Source organism: Vulpes lagopus, chromosome 10 (assembly GCF_018345385.1).
Source record: "Vulpes lagopus strain Blue_001 chromosome 10, ASM1834538v1, whole genome shotgun sequence".
In the NCBI taxonomy this organism is placed as follows: Eukaryota; Metazoa; Chordata; class Mammalia; order Carnivora; family Canidae; genus Vulpes; species Vulpes lagopus.
The window spans coordinates 56,533,000-56,548,540 of NC_054833.1; the positions used below are offsets into that span (position 1 = coordinate 56,533,000).

The 15,541-nt window shown below is 50.6% G+C and overlaps 1 protein-coding gene across 3 annotated transcripts in view; it reads right to left on the bottom strand.

Moving 5' to 3' along the window:
• The window catches only part of ZZEF1 (zinc finger ZZ-type and EF-hand domain containing 1), a 101,392-nt gene that overhangs the window by 24,996 nt on the left and 60,855 nt on the right, over window positions 1–15,541 (bottom strand). For all 3 annotated transcript variants that reach the window (XM_041770433.1, XM_041770432.1, XM_041770434.1), the window contains 11 exons: window positions 14,869–14,962; window positions 12,914–13,382; window positions 12,195–12,359; window positions 9,530–9,649; window positions 8,756–8,917; window positions 7,323–7,452; window positions 5,636–5,774; window positions 4,117–4,282; window positions 3,270–3,532; window positions 2,224–2,384; window positions 63–216 (listed from right to left, as the gene is read on the bottom strand). In XM_041770433.1, the coding sequence (XP_041626367.1) occupies window positions 63–216; window positions 2,224–2,384; window positions 3,270–3,532; window positions 4,117–4,282; window positions 5,636–5,774; window positions 7,323–7,452; window positions 8,756–8,917; window positions 9,530–9,649; window positions 12,195–12,359; window positions 12,914–13,382; window positions 14,869–14,962 (2,023 nt within the window). The remainder of the gene's footprint in view (window positions 1–62; window positions 217–2,223; window positions 2,385–3,269; window positions 3,533–4,116; window positions 4,283–5,635; window positions 5,775–7,322; window positions 7,453–8,755; window positions 8,918–9,529; window positions 9,650–12,194; window positions 12,360–12,913; window positions 13,383–14,868; window positions 14,963–15,541) is intronic.

Sequence of the window (15,541 nt, forward strand, 5' to 3'; positions counted from 1 at the left end):
ATAAAAAAAAAATAAAAAAAAAAAGATAGAAGAGATGAAGGTAACGATCACAGAGCCTTTACCTGGAAGCCTTGCAGGGGTGCTACCATCTGCAGGTGTGTCTGAGATTGGAGTCTGGCAGGAAGGACCATTCATTAAGGATGCACCTTCTTCATCTGCCTTACTTCTCTGCCTGCTATCTAAAGGTCTGACTTCCTTAGGACCATCTTCCTTTCCCTGAAAACAAAATGTAAAGGAGTTTGCTCATTAATGCTGTCATACAATTTTTAAAATCATTAGCCAGTCTTTAGAGACTGAAATACTTTTGAATTCCATAAGAAAATGTCCATCATTCCTGATGACAAATCTATGCTCTAATTAAGACAGTAATCGCTGCACTCCATCCCCCAAACATCTCCCAAATGCCCCTGTGCCAGCTGCAGTCTCACAAGCAATGACTCCACTATAAACCTCTAATACGTTCTACTGAGCTTTGAGAAGCCACGTATGGAAGGTTCTTCCCTTGGGAAGAAGAAAAAAACAAAGACATGGAGTTCCTTCTACCACACAGAGCTGGTCTATACCTCTGGGAATTCTACTTTAGCAAGGAAGTAACAAGGAGCCTTGTTACAGGGGCTCTCACTGGAGTGGGAGGGTTTCCTGGGTTCAAGAGTCAGGCAGTGAACCGCTCAGACTGGCAAGATGACAGCTCTTGGCTTGCATTTCCTGAGACCTTTTTCCTTGAGCTAGGGAAAGCCTCTGTGGATGAGCCTGAAACATCTTTCTGCAACAAAAATTAAGGAAGCACTCAAACACAAAGGCATGGGACGGACTCAGAGGCCAGTTGGAAGGAGCTTCCACTCACTAAACATGGGACAATTTCAGCATCAAAATATGTAATGAAAAATAGATTTTAAAGATTTTGGTTTTAAGTAAGCTTTCTGCCCAACGTGGGGCTGAACTTACAACCCTGAGTTTAAGAGTTGCACACTCTAAAGACTGAGCCAGCCAGGTGCCCCGAACAGTCATCGATTTTAATTTATGGAATAAAAAGAAATCCATCCAGGTCATTCTGACAGATTAATGGATAAGAGGAAACACAGGGAGCGGAGTGCTCATGGGTGGCATGTGCTAAGATGCTAGGAGCTCAAAGGAAGACACAACTATTTCCAGGCTCAGAGGTGAAGACTGTTGCTACTGACAACGTCCTCTCTGCCTCATCACCATCTGTGGGTGGTTAAAATGCTGCCTGGAGAAGCTGTTTTGTGGTCAAAAGTATTGACCACTCTGAAGCTCAGGCCGCCTGTCTTATGCTGTCTCTCTGCCGAATGAAGGGGATGGTTTTCACCAGCCATCATCGCTTCTGTGTTCCTCTAAAGGACAATGGGATCAAATCCCACCAAACGGGGGATCCCTGAACCAGGAAACACCAGCTGCTCCTCAGGTAAAGTCAGGGGGACTCACAGCACCAGCTCAAGTTTCAGAGGCAGCATTGCAGAACGTATGCTGTGCTCTTCCACAAAACCAACCTTAGGATTGTGATCACAGGCTCCACCTGGATCCAAAAGGCTTTCCTTCTACTCACACAGGAACACGCAAACCACTATATCTATTCAGAAAGCAGAGCTCTTAGTATTACTGGTCTACTGGCTCACTATAAAAATAGCTTCAAGGGCCGCTGGGCGGCTCAGCTGGTTAAGGATCTGGTTCTTGGTTTCTGCTCAGGTCATGATCTCAGAGTCGGGAGATGAAGCATGGGTATGGAGTCTGAGATCCTGTCTCCCTCTCCACTGCCCCACAGCCACGCACGTACCCTCTCTCTCTCTCTAAAATACTAACAGCTTCACATACGAGGTATTCACCATGAGCCAGGAACTCACCTCCTTAGGTGCATAGTCTTCCTTCCTTATACTCCCACCAGAAGGCAGGTAACAGGAGAAGTTAGCACTGACATGGAACGTACTACAGACACTGTTTTAAGCACTGTACACACATTAACTGGCGATGTGATATGTGTAAATCCTCAGAATAACCCTATGGGATGGGTACTACTATTCTCACCCCATTTCGCAGACAGGAAAGTGAAGCAGATTGTGGTAATGTGCCCAGGACCTGGAAGAGCAGTGGCTGGAACCCAGGGTCTGGGTCAAGAGTCTGTGCCTCAACCTCTCTGCTCTGCCCCCACCCCTAAGTGGCTCCTCGTTTCGGCCTGAGATTTCTGTGTAGTAATACACTGTGACGTACACTGTAGTACATAGAAAGGCTTTTATGTGGCGGGTCCTCAGGGTCCCAGACAGCTCTCTCCTCCTCTGCCGTGCGAGTGGGCACAGTGACAGGTGGGGCCCGACTTTCTGGACTAGGTTCACCATCTGGCAATATACCAAGGAGAGCTAGAGCTTTCAGACCTGCATGGGGAGCAAATGAGGGAATGGTTAGAAGTTTTACAGTGAGGTCATTTCCTGCAAATGCCATACATCATTCTACACTGCATGGAGAAAGATGGCTGGGTTCCCCACAAAGCAAACCGAAGAGCGCCAACACCAACCTTCCTGGCTATCCACATCTAATTGGCTCCTGACATCAAGCACCTAAAGCCTGAGGAGGCATGCCTAGACTTGATTAACAGCAGAAGATCAAGACAAGACAGGACTGCCTACAAAGAAGGTCATTAACATGACAATGCACAGTAGCCCCACACAATCAGATGTCTACACTCCCACTGACAAGCTCTGAAGCACTGTGCACGTGCTGCCTAACCAGGTGTCCCTACCTCACACCAGAACAGGGAACCTCGAACTCCCAACACCTCAGAAGTGGAACACGCACATTAGGTACTCCTCAGTGCCCCTCAGTAAAGTCAAAGTCAGCCAGGTATTTTATTAATCAAGCAACTATAACTACAAACGGCCCTCATCTAGAATGCAGTTACGTGGAGATCTGCACACCTGGGTCAAAACAATACTCCTTCAGCAAAGCTAAGCCAAGCAGGCTCAAACATCAAGTGTTTCATCCACAGACATTAAGAGTCTTAATTACTACTTTTTTTTACATCTTCACATGAATATTTTAGAGAAATTAAATGCATTTTTAATGTCATTTTTCTCAAACGCACATAGGAATGTGGACTGAACTCAGAAGCAGGTGAACTCAGAACTGCCCCTTTCTCCCTTGCCTGGGGTAGAAAGTGGGTCGGGCTGCCTCTCACCAAGCACAGAATTCCACTTCTGCAAAGGCTCTTCCCACCCAAGCAGCTGAGAGTCGTCCTGGTCCTATGCACGAGGAACAATTACCTTTTCCCTGGTGAGCCTTCATCAGACAGTCCCCGACAAGCTGCATGCACTGGCTCCGCAGCAGGCTGGCACTGCCACGGTCCTGGGGATTCAGCTTCTCACCATCCACGTCCTCTGCACTGGCCAGGTGGGCGCTGTAGAGAGCCAGGGCAGCAAAGAGCAGCCAGGCGTAGTTGTGGATGTACGGCTGGATGAGCCTCTGCCGGTCGCTGATCCGGATAGTCACCATCGGGTGGGCTGTGACGCCGTGGGTGGGCAAGTGGCTGCAAAGGCAAGACATGCTCATGGCGTACAAGCCTTTGTGAGGGCTCGAAAAGAAGGCAGTGCTCAGGGTCAGCACTGGACACTGTGACCTCTAAGGCTGTGGTAACTGAAGTTTAAACACCCTTTGCCTAGAACAACGAAGCAACACAAACACTGTACAAGCCACTTCAGGATCTCATGCCCCCATCCCTGCCCGGGCAAAACAATGCCTCTGGAGAGCAGGTGCCAAGGAGCCCTCACTGTGAAATGCTTAGAATGTGATAATATCATTTTGGTAATGTGAGAAAACACTCATTTTCAGAGATGGATATGGAGTGCATATGAAGGAAATGATCTAATGTCTGTGAATTGCTTTAAAATACTGTAATAAAGGAAAAAAGGAATAGGCTAAGCACATACAGCAAGCTCTGCCTAGCTGTGGAATCTGCATAGTGGCGACAAGGGGATTCAGAGTACAAGCATCTTTACTTGTGGGTGTGTTTTAAATCTGTTATAGTAAAAAGGTTTTTATCACTGAGGAAAACAAAAGGCGAAGGAGTACACAAAGAAGGCACTCTGTGGCCAGAGGTCATCACAGGCATACCCGTAGGAGTATCTCTTTGCCGCGTAGCACCCATAGCAAAGATCGAAGTCATCACACACGTTGCAGTTCATCCTCCGGCCGATGATCAAACCCTGGCAGTGGTCACAGGTAAACTCCATGCTGACCATCTCGTGATCATCTCCATGGCCCTCGGGCTTCACCCCACCTGAGGAAAGAACATCAGCATGAGGTCATCGGGCTAAGGGCTTCCAGAAGTGCTAGTTTCCAAACACTGACTATCCAGAAGCAGGACTCTGCCAAGTTCCTGCTCAGGATGTGAGGGGCCACAGGCATGTTCCGGATCCAGACTGTTCTGCCCAGGGCTCCCAGGACGGAACTTCTCAGCCATGTACCAGGGATAGACCCCTAACACAGCCCCACACAGCCCAACCAGTTCTCATCATGACCACCACCTGACAGAGACAAGTCCGTGTACCCACCGTGAGCCGTCTCCTATGTGACCCCTCCTCTGACAAACACGAAGTGTCTGCTGTGTATTCCTGTTAACAAGCACTGAGGAGTGACCAGGTTTTTGCTCTCACTTTTTCATTCCAGAACCACAGACTCCACAACCTCAAACCCAGTGAGTGAGAAACTGTCCATGTCCTATGTGGTCCAAGCAAGCTCCACCACATCCCGCTCACCACTCCAGGCAGCTGACCCACTTCTGCTCCTACTGCCGAGGACCTGGTCCAGGCACTAAGTCCCTTGTCGCTGCTGTGACTGCCTCCCTAAAGGACACTCCCATAAGGCCGGAGCACCTTCCTCCAGCAGAAGTCTGCTGATGTCAACACCCCACTGCCCCAGGGTCCAGGTCTGGGAGCCCCTGTCTCAGCCCATCACTCAGCCGGAAAGACACTGACACACCACAGATGCTCACTCCTGGGCCTGGACTCACTCTGTGTCTTCACATCACACAGCTCTGACTTTCTTCAGAGACCGAGTCACATCGTACCTCCCGCTGCCTCCCAAGCTGTCCCTGCAACAGGGATTGTGGCTACTTCTGAACTTGTGTGGCCTGTACCCCACCTGTACCCCAGCATGCACACCCTTGTCCTGGGACGTACACTGTGCGAGGACATCCAGGCCCCTGCTAAGACTGTAAGTGCTCCCAGGACAGGGCGGTAGCTTGCACGATGGGGCTAGGCACACGGCTGCTCAGACTGTCAATTTGCTGTACATCAGGTATAGTCAAGAATTTCTGAGGGCTGCTTTTGTGTGTATATCTACTTGTAAACTCCGCATGATTCAGAGAGAAAAACTGTGCTCCGGAAACTCAGCTGAATGTACATTCAGTGGTGTTGTGTGTTCACCGAGTACCTACACCCAGCAAGAGGGAAGACAGAAGCACCTCAGGTAATAGCTATGGAGCTTCTCATTCACTCAGGGAGATAAGTCTCCTATCTGCCCACGGGTCAGGGCATACCACCAGCAGTATTTCTATCTCACACAACAGGTGTTACACAAATGATAAGGTCACAGAAAATAGAGCAATGACTGGCTCGGGGGCGGCACACACCTAGGAAGCAAGTTTTGCAGAGATCCATGTCACTGCACTGCAGACACCGGTAGCGGTGCCAGGGGGCAATCTCATCACATCCATCACAGGAGATGTCCACGTTTAGCAGGTCGCAGTAGCGAGCAATGAACATGTGCATCTGTAGGGAGAGATACACACAATTAGCCCACAGACTTTCCGATGGGGCCAAGACTTATCAATCAAGCCGTCCTCCAACAGGTACTTAAGATCTACCACGAAGCCAGGGGCGAGGGTGAGGAGAGGGAGGAGCCTGGAGTCTACTGGGGAATCCCTTTGAGGACCGCAGAGGGTGACAACAGCTCTGATGTATGAAGTCAGGGGCCAAGGAAACCCTGCAGAGGGCACCAGAGACTGTCAGGAAAGGTCATGGGGCAAGACCTGGTTGAGACCCGAGAGATAGACTGGTATCTGCTGTGGGGAGGCAGGTGGCAGGCATGCCAAACAAAATTTGAGTTCTACAGGAAGCACCAAGAGGCCAGATAGCAGTTCCAAAGACTGGCCATCTCTCAGCACCAGGCTGCAGAATGCAGGAGACCAAGAGACAGGTGTGGTACATGATCACTCGGAGTGTTCTCAAAGTTCCTTTGCTGAGTGGAGGATGGACTGAAGGAGTCCAGGCCACAGCCCCGGAGACCGGTCACGGGAGCAGCTGTCAGAGTACCCTGTGATGGGGCAGGGGCCGCACGGCACCAGGGGAGACACAGCGGTGCAGGGGGCAGGCCCAAATGGTGTGGCACTTCGGGCACGGACCAGACGCAGGGTCAAGAAAGGCAAGGTCAAGAACATCCAGACTTCTGGCTTGGGGACTGGGTGGGACAGAGCAGTTTTCGGAGAGCAAGCAAGCTGTTTGTACTGGAGAGTGGCCATAGGCCTCGGTACAATTTCTCTTTACAGCCCAGAGTGATGGGATATTAGTCACTAAGTCACAGAGGCCACATCAGCGTGCCCCATGCAAGCCCCAGAGAGGTGCTACGTGAGCACCGTAATGGCACACAGCAGGCATGCACCACCACAAACACGAAGGACTCTGAGGCAGGAGCCACTTGGTATCACATATTCTGACACACCAACATCTCACATGAAGATTGATGTGGCAGGTTGGTGCACGTCAGAACAACAGAATTCCAATTCCGAGTGCACATGGCTGCTTCTGCGCCCAGCAGTCAGCCCGTGATGAAGATCTGGCTCCCGCTCCTACGCCCACAGGAAGGGGAGCGTGCTACCCGAGGACGCGAGAACCCAAACCCTTGGGCAATCCTTTCTCTCACTGTAAATTAATAAGCTGGTACTTTATGTCATGCTCAGGCTGCACAAGCCCACGCTCTGAGTCCAGTTCTACCGGAAGGAGCTGTGCTCTGAATATGGTCAACCCCAGGCCACAGAGCAGAGTTGTTTCCCTAGGATCCACTCAATCTGGGTTCAGGGACCCCCTCCCTCCCCTCCCAGGCCACAAAGCAGAGTCGTCTCCCTAGGATCTGGTCAATCCAGGGTTCAGGGAACCCCTCTCACCCCCAGGCCACAGAGCAGAGTCAGTGACAGCATCTCCCGAGGGTGTGAACTAACACTGGGAGCCCTCTGGGACATGGTCTGCTGACATTCCCCTGGGCAGTCTCCTCTCCAAACTCCCAGCCAATCACTTCAGAAAACTCCGGTCAAGAGGTCTTACTTTCCTCTGCTTCTCTGGATCTTCCTGGGCTATTTTTTCATACCAGGCCTCAAACATGCCATCCTGACACTCATCCATCCATTCTGAATTCTGCTTGGCATCCGCGAGCTCATCTTCTTCACTGCACTGGCTGAAAGGACACAAGCAGAGAACAGGATGCCTCTCCCAATAACCCACAGGTGCTGGGTGGCACACTGTCCCACAGGTCTAATGACGGAGCATTTTCAGACTTCCAAGCAGAAGGCGTGCACCTCTGGTTTTTCAAAGCCCCATGATGTCCAGGCTGCTGACAGCCCAGGGCAGTAAGGGAAATGCCCCTTCCAGAGCAGACGACCCTGAATGAGGACTCAGACCTTGCCAGCCTCATGTGGTGAAGCTACCATGTGCTGGCGCTGCAGCCCAGGTGGCTCTGGTGGATCAGCAGGAGAGAGGCAGGCACCCCAGGGAATGGCGCTCCTATCAGCTGCCTGGCCCTCACATGGCACTCAGCCCTGGTTCAGGGCTCCTCATTGCAAACAAGGAGTTTCATACAGGTAATCTCACAGGCTCCTTTTAGATGCAAAGTCATGAATTTCTGTAATTTCGGTTTCTAGTTTGTTTTAGCAACCAGAACCTCAAATATAAAAGGATCTGCTGAACCACAAATGCAAACCATTTACCAACAGACACATTGCTGATTCTGGTGTGTGAACAGACTGTGGTCAGGCCTGCTCACACTCCAGCTGGGTGCTGGGGGACCAGGGCGCAGGGGGTGGGCAGGACTCTGGGCACACCCGTGGGCTCATATGCCACCCCAGCTACATCCACCCACAGAGGGCGATGCCAGTCTCTGGGATAAGAAGTCAGGGTAGTTCTGGCTCCTCTTCCCAGAATGTCTGAGAAAGTGGAGCCTGTACCAAGGCTGACTCACTAACTTCCCCTCCCCATGCTGTCCTTCGTCTGTTCTGTTCTCTCTTCTATGTACACGAGTGGCTGATGGGAGGTAGACTCGGGCAGGGTGGAGAGACACAAAGAGTGGGAAGGAAAAAAAATCCACGTACTGTTGTTTCTCACATCCTAAGTCCTTACGATGTGCAAGAGGTTACAAAGGCTAAAATCCCACATGCATGTAATCAAAAAATAAAAAGATTCTCCAATTCAATAAGCTCCAAAACCGCAGAGGGTCCAGGTCCTCTTGACCCACCTCCACCAGCTTCCAGACCCTTCCATGCAGCTGACACTGCTGTCAACTGAGAAGCATCGCCATCTACCCTCCACCATCACCTCCAGGTGTAAGGAGAGGGAACTGAGGCACAGCAGGGTCAAACGAGTGGCCCAGGGCCACCCAACTCGGTGTCAGCAGAGCCAGGACGTGCTCCAGGGAGTATCACGCCAGCAGCTACACTCTGAGCACTCTGCCTCAGGAACTGCAGGCTGCAGTTCTGGCTTCTTACCTGATCACGCTGTCGTGGATGCTTATATTCTCTTGTGACAGTTTCATGAGAAGGTGTGGTAACCCAATGTCCACAAAGAAAGCGAGATCACCGGGTTCCCAGCCCATATCCAGAAGGTGGAGCAGGGCTGTCTGCACACAGGACAAGGCAGGCAGCAGCGACCTAGGGGACCCATGAAACAGGGCATTACCCAGGCTGCCCATCACAGGACTCCAGTCAGAACCTGGGGTGTCTGTGAGCGGAGAGCACAGGGGCCAGCCGTCCTTTCAAATTCCCGCATCCCACACAAGCCCCCTTCAAAGGACAGTTTGGCAAGGGTCCTGCAAGTGCGCTGTGAGGCTTCCGCCCGGCCACGCCTGTCTCAGGGTACCCTTTGGACAAGGCCGGGGAGGAAGAATCACATCCTGACAAGGAGCCAGCCCCAAACGAGCACAGGTCATTCATTCAGCGCAGACTGATGAGGGACAAGACTGGGGGATGGCTTCTCATTCCTGTCTTAAAACTGCACTGAAACATGAGCAACTGTACAGGTCAGGCCACACATTCTCATGGAAACCAAGGGCTGGCCCCCTGAAAAACAACACAGCACATGGGAAAGGCTGGAACAAATGTACAAGTGCCTCCAAGCGACCAACTGGCTCTAGACGGTAACACCAGGGGGTGTCTTTTTTACTTTGTGTTTTTCCACATTTTCAACACTGAACATGTATTTCTTTTAAAGTCAGCAAGAATAGAAATGATGTTTTCTGTAGAAATGATAAAGTTATACCATACCTGTCATTCATGCTGCTAAATTCTTTAACTGCTTTAACCAAAAACAGAACAAACTGGTAGTAAGTGTCTCGAATCTCTTTGCGCAGACGTGCACCACAGCCCTCCATGTGTGCGAAATAACTGGAAGCAGAAGGAAGCACTGATCACTCCGGGGCCGTCACTGAGCTGACGATCGTTACTCCTTACGTGAAGCCAGACCAAGCAGCGGCGAGCTGACAGTGCGGCATGGAGGCAGGAGCACAAGGACCAAACTTCAGGGAGTGATAGCTCGAGGCCGTCAGTAATATGGGAAGGCAAGGATTCCTGTTACTCTACACCCACCCACCCCGTCGGCTCACTCAGCCAGGCCCCTCAGGCCTGCCACTCTCCCCTCACCTGTGACCTTGGCACCCGGGAGACTTAGACATCCATGGTCACCTCCAGGGACCTCCTCCATTCCAAAGGCCGTCCCATCCTTGACCTTGTCCCCACAGTGATGGCAGGACTTCTGAAATCCCAACTTGAGTGTAGCCAGTGGAGGTCTCCTGGCCCTAACAGGTGCCCACTCCCCACTGCTTCCTCCCTCCAAGGCCGGCCTGAGAAACCCTGCCGTTGTATGCAACGTCATGCTGCTGGAGGAGGCCGCCAGGCTGACCAGCATCGCTATACATTCACGACCACGGGGCGCAGGGCAGCACTCGAACTGCCAGGCCCACGGGCTGGCTTTCCCACTGTGCATCCCTGTTGGCAGCCTTCCTGCCTCTCCATTAACCACCACTACTTCTCTCAACCCTTCCTTTTTAACTGACGACTATGTTATTTTGTTTTTAAAAAACAGAAGGACCACACAGGCCCCATCTCTGCGCCATTGAACCCACTAACCGGCCTGCTTCTTCGTGCGCCGCACCGCTCCTGCCACCAGATGGTCGCCCTGGCCCCGTCCACACTGACCCTCTGCGTCTGCAACCAGCCGTGTCCTCTTCCTGCACTCAGTGAGTCTAGGACTTTCCCACCAGCGTGTGAACACATGCTAACACCTCTCAAAAACCCTCAGCGGTGCCCCTGCAATTCTGCCTTTCCCTCTGCTTCCACCTAAGGCCAGAGTCCTTGAAGTGGTTGTCTGCCCCTCCACCCCCCCACCCCATCTTCCACTCAAGCCAGTCCAGCTGGGCGCTCGGCCCCGTGGCTCCCAGAGGACCGCAGACAAACCCAGTGTGTCCTTATCTGGCACAAGCTCCTACATCAGCATTTGATACGTTGGCATTTCCTTGTCTTGGCCTTGGCCCCACCTCCAGCCCCTGGTTTTGGCTCTTGATGGCCTCTTCCTCTGCCTGAGCTCTGCACACAGAAGTGTCCCTCAGCTCAGTCCTGGGCCCATTCCTGGCCACCTCTGTGCTCTGTCCTGATCATCCAGTCTCGTGGCTGCAAAGACCAGCTACACGCAGTGTGCAAACTCTATCCCTACCCTGGCTTCTCTCCAGAACCTCAGACCCTTAACTCTGTCCTCTGGAACCTTGATTTGGATGTGAAAGAAGCAGGTTAAACCTAACACACCAAGCTGTTCCTTCCATTCTCTTGCCCTCAGTAAGATGCATCACCATCCAACAACCACTGCAGCCAAGACCCAGCTGCTCCTTTTTCCCGGTTCCTTCCATCTCCACTCTATGCCCAACCCTTCGTGCATCCTGGCAACTCTACCTCCAAAGCAGATCCTGCGTGCCCCTGTTCCTCTCCATCTCCAGGACTATTCCAGGGTCCAGAGCCCCCCACCTCCTGCCTGGCCGGCTGAGCCATTTCCCGACTACATTGCTTCCGTCCACACTTTCCCATAGAGTAGCCAGAAACATCTTTCATAAACGTAAAATGCAGCATGTTCCTTGTGAGCTTAGGATTCCCCAGGGGTCTCCCATCTACAACTCAGGACAAAATCCAAACACCTGAAATCCTGTCCTACAAAGACTTACATCATCTGAGCCCCAACTCATTTCCTGAGCTGGTCTCCTGCTGTCCCCCCTCACACAGGCACACCGGCTTTAGTTCACTTCCTGGGGACAAGCCCCCACCTCGGGGGCATGGTTCCTTCTGCCTCCAGTGCTCTACCCTCTAAGCTCATTGGTCATTCATCTCTTTGTTCACAGGGGGACTTCCCAGCCTGCTCCCTGACCACCCAGACTAAGTCACCACATGTCTGGGATGGGCATATTTTATGGATGGATGGATTTCTTTGATCATCTGTCTTTCCTCAACAGAACAAGCCCCTTAGAACAAGAATTTCGTCTGCCTTGTCCACCGCTGCATCTGCATCACCTAGAACAGTGCCGGGCAGTCAATGCTCAGGAAATAGTTAGAGTGGCTATTAGAACAACCTTGTGAGGTACTCAGATTAATGTCCTTACTGTAAAAGAAAATTCTACATAGCTCACGGCTTTCAGAAGTGTGGGCACCCAGGGAACACAATCCTCGCTGTCTGGTAAAATAAAGCTGATAAACTCACCAGGAGGAATAAACACATTTCTGGTATTTATTTACTAAAAGGATAGAACCCATTTCTCCTTAGGATGAAAGAATTGGCCAAAAACATAAATTTGCATCCTATGTGGAAATAATAGTCACTAATTAAAGACAATCGTCAGGATTTCTCTGAAATGAGCCCTGTTTTCCTGACAGACCTGTAATTGATCCTTACTTGGTAAACTCTTTCTGGCAGGTGAGAAGCTCCATCAGGAAAAGTATACACGGCGGGTGGAAGCAATGAGGCCGTCCCAGGGACTCCGTGCAGTACTGAATGATCCTCAGGACTTCCAGGATGCTCTGAGCTTGAGCTTTCCTCAAGGCAAGAACCTTTATGACACTGAAGACAGAAGACAGGTCAGGGCCTCCGAGTGAACCTGCGATTGCAGCACGGAAACGCAGAGCTGCTCCTGGGAGGGCAGTCCTGCACCCGTCTGCTATGTTCAGCGCTCAGCATCAACAGGGACAGCTCATATCAACAGCTCAAACTAATTCATTAGTTAAAAAGGAACTGTGATATTTTTACTGCCCCACAGAGACAAAGTTTTAATTCTTAAGGCAGGAAATTAAAACATGCAATACTTCTGGAGATGCAAGCCTGCTGACAGATATTTTGTCAGAAAATCTCAAATCCTAAATTTATCCCAGGATTAAAATAAGACACATTTGTAAATGGCATCCTCCAAAACAAATGTTTCTTTTTTTATCCTAGTAGTACCTTACTGAGATAAAATTTATGTACAGTATAAGGTACAAACCTTCAGTGAAAAAATACTTCTTTACAAGAATCACCCAACTTCATCTTGAAGGTTCTAAAACAAATCCTGACCCCTCCCTCAGCATGAACGTGAAGCCCCTGACTAGCCCAGGGGGGGAGGGCACTGCCCAGCTCACCTCTCATGAGAGAGGGACTGGTCCTTAATGAAGTCCAGGACATCCTTCAGCACGGGGTATTTCTCCTTCACGGTGGGCACAGGCCTGGCCTCCTCCACTGACCGGAAGGAGAGCAGTCGAAGTCGCCCTCGGGTGAAGGGAGGCCGCCGGGCAGGAGCGGAAGGTGAAGAGGGCTCTTCGGCAGTGGCAAAGGAAACCTCAGTGGCAGGGGGGCCACCGCTGGGCAGCAGCTTCAGCGGCACATCTGAGCTAGGACCCCCACTGCTTGCGGCAAGGGTGCCCGTGTCCACGGGAGACTCCGAGGCCTGGAAATGCTCCTCCACCACAGAGCTCGTCCTTGGGCACCTGTCGCAGGGCTGCAGGTGATCTGTTTCTACTGCAGCCACCAGCTTGTCACAGCTTTCTTTTGAACTTACTCCCATGGGCAAAAATCGTAGTAACAGAAGACTCTTCTGAATACACTCTTTTGCTAAATGCAGAAAGCAAAGAAAGCACGGAAAAAAGTCAAAATTACTTACTGTTTTTTTTTTTTAAAGACCTTATTTATTTATCCATGAGAGACACAGAGAGAGGCAGAGACACAGGCAGAGGGAGAAGCAGGCTCCCTATGGGGAGCCTGATGTGGGACTTGATCCCAGGACCTGGGGATCATGCCCCGAGCTGAAGGCAGATGCTCAACCACCGAGCTGCCCAGATGTCCCAAAACTCTACAATTTAGGACAAGAAATACTTCCATTAAAAAAGTGGCATATGCATCTTCTGAGGAAAACAAACTTCTATGTCATATACAAATCAAAGCTTTCCCAGCACTGTTTTCTTCCCTTTTTTAAAAAATGATTTTATTTATTTATTTGAGAGAGAAGGAAGGAGAGAGTATACGTGAGTGAGGGGAGGAGTGGGGGGTGGAGGGTGGTATGAGAATCTCCAGACTTCCTGCTGAGCAGCGAGCCCAACACAGGGTTTGGTCCCATGACCCTGGGATCACGACCTGAGCTAAAATCAAGAGTTGGCTGCTCAACTGACTGAGCTACCCAGGTGCCTCTATTGTGGACATTTTCTAACATACAGAGAGAAAAGACTATAAGGACCCATCATGTACACCTGACCCTGTCTCCTTTCACCAGCCACCCTCTCCCTGGTTTATTGCCATGCAGATTGCAGGCATCATACTTTCATCTAAAAACTTTAGCATTTTTCTAAAATAGTAATAGTTTCTAACAGAACTATGATATCACTAAGACATTAACAGTAATTCCTTAATCTCACTGAATATTCAGTGAGAGCACACTTTAAAAACGTAACAAGAGGGCTTCCTGGGTGGTTCAGTTGGTGAAGCGTCTGCCTTTGGCTCAGGTCATCATCCCAGGGTCCTGGGATCAAGTCCCTCACTGGGCTGCCTGCTGAGCAGGGAGCCTGCTTCTCCCTCTCCTTCTGCCTGCCACTCCCCCTGCTTGTGCACTTTCTCTCTCTGTCAAATAAAATCTTTTTATTTTTTTATTTTAGTTTTTTTAAAGATTTTATTTATTTATTCATGAGAGACACAGAGAGAAAGAGAGGCAGAGACACAGGCAGAGGGAGAAGCAGGCTCCATGCAGGGAGCCTGACGTGGGACTCGATCCCGGGTCTCTAGGATCATGCCCCGGGCCGAAGGCAGCGCTAAACTGCTAAGCCACTGGGGCTGCCCTTTAAAAACAATTTTTAAAATATAAAAAACAAAAACACAACAAAATGTAGGTCAAAAGCACTTGATGCCTCTCACTTCTGAGACAAGTGCTCTGTTTGGATCATGTTACAAAACAGTGACTCTCTGGCATTTTCTATTTGTGACCCATCCATAGAAACCACATCTAGCTCCTGCAGTACTTTCCATAGGTCAACACACCTTCAACTAAAATCACCCCCAAGACAGGCCTCCGGTTTCCCAGGACATGTAACAGAAGGCTCAGCACACTCACCCAGGCTCTCAGGGTTCGCCTCAGCAGCTTCTGGGCCATGCTTTTCTTCTGCCTCATTCCCCAGGTTCATCAATGACTTCTGCTTCATCTCCAGCTGGGGGGCAAAGTTGGAGCCACATGATTACACTGTGGAGGGCGGACTACATGAGCAGCCACACAAGGACTTCAAAGCACACAGCACGGACATCACAGAAAACTGTACAATTACTATCCCGCTGCTGAGGACATAGGGTGGAGCTGTGTGGTCTTTCCTAGAAGGAATCCAGGCTTTGAAGCAGTCTTCTTTTCAACTATGCACTGTCGGAGGCGGGGGGTGGGGGTGGGGGTACCCCAGATCCTATTACTTAAAAAATCCTGGGCCATCTGGGAGGCTTAGTCGGTTATGCGATCAACTCTCGATTTCAACTCCAGTCATGGTCTCAGAGTCGTGAGATTAAGTACCCCATCAGGCTCTGGGCTCAGCAGGGAGTTTGCTTCCTCACCCTGCTCACACTCTCCCACTCTCTCAAATAAATAAATAAATAAAATCTTAAAAAAAAAAAAAAAAAGAACACTGGGGCTGGAGGGGCCCTTATCTAAAGCGGACCTGGTACAGACAGAGCAGAGGAGCTCTAGAGCAGTGCAGGGGCTGACTGGGGTTCCCCACCCAGGTTGGTACACACTGGACCACAAT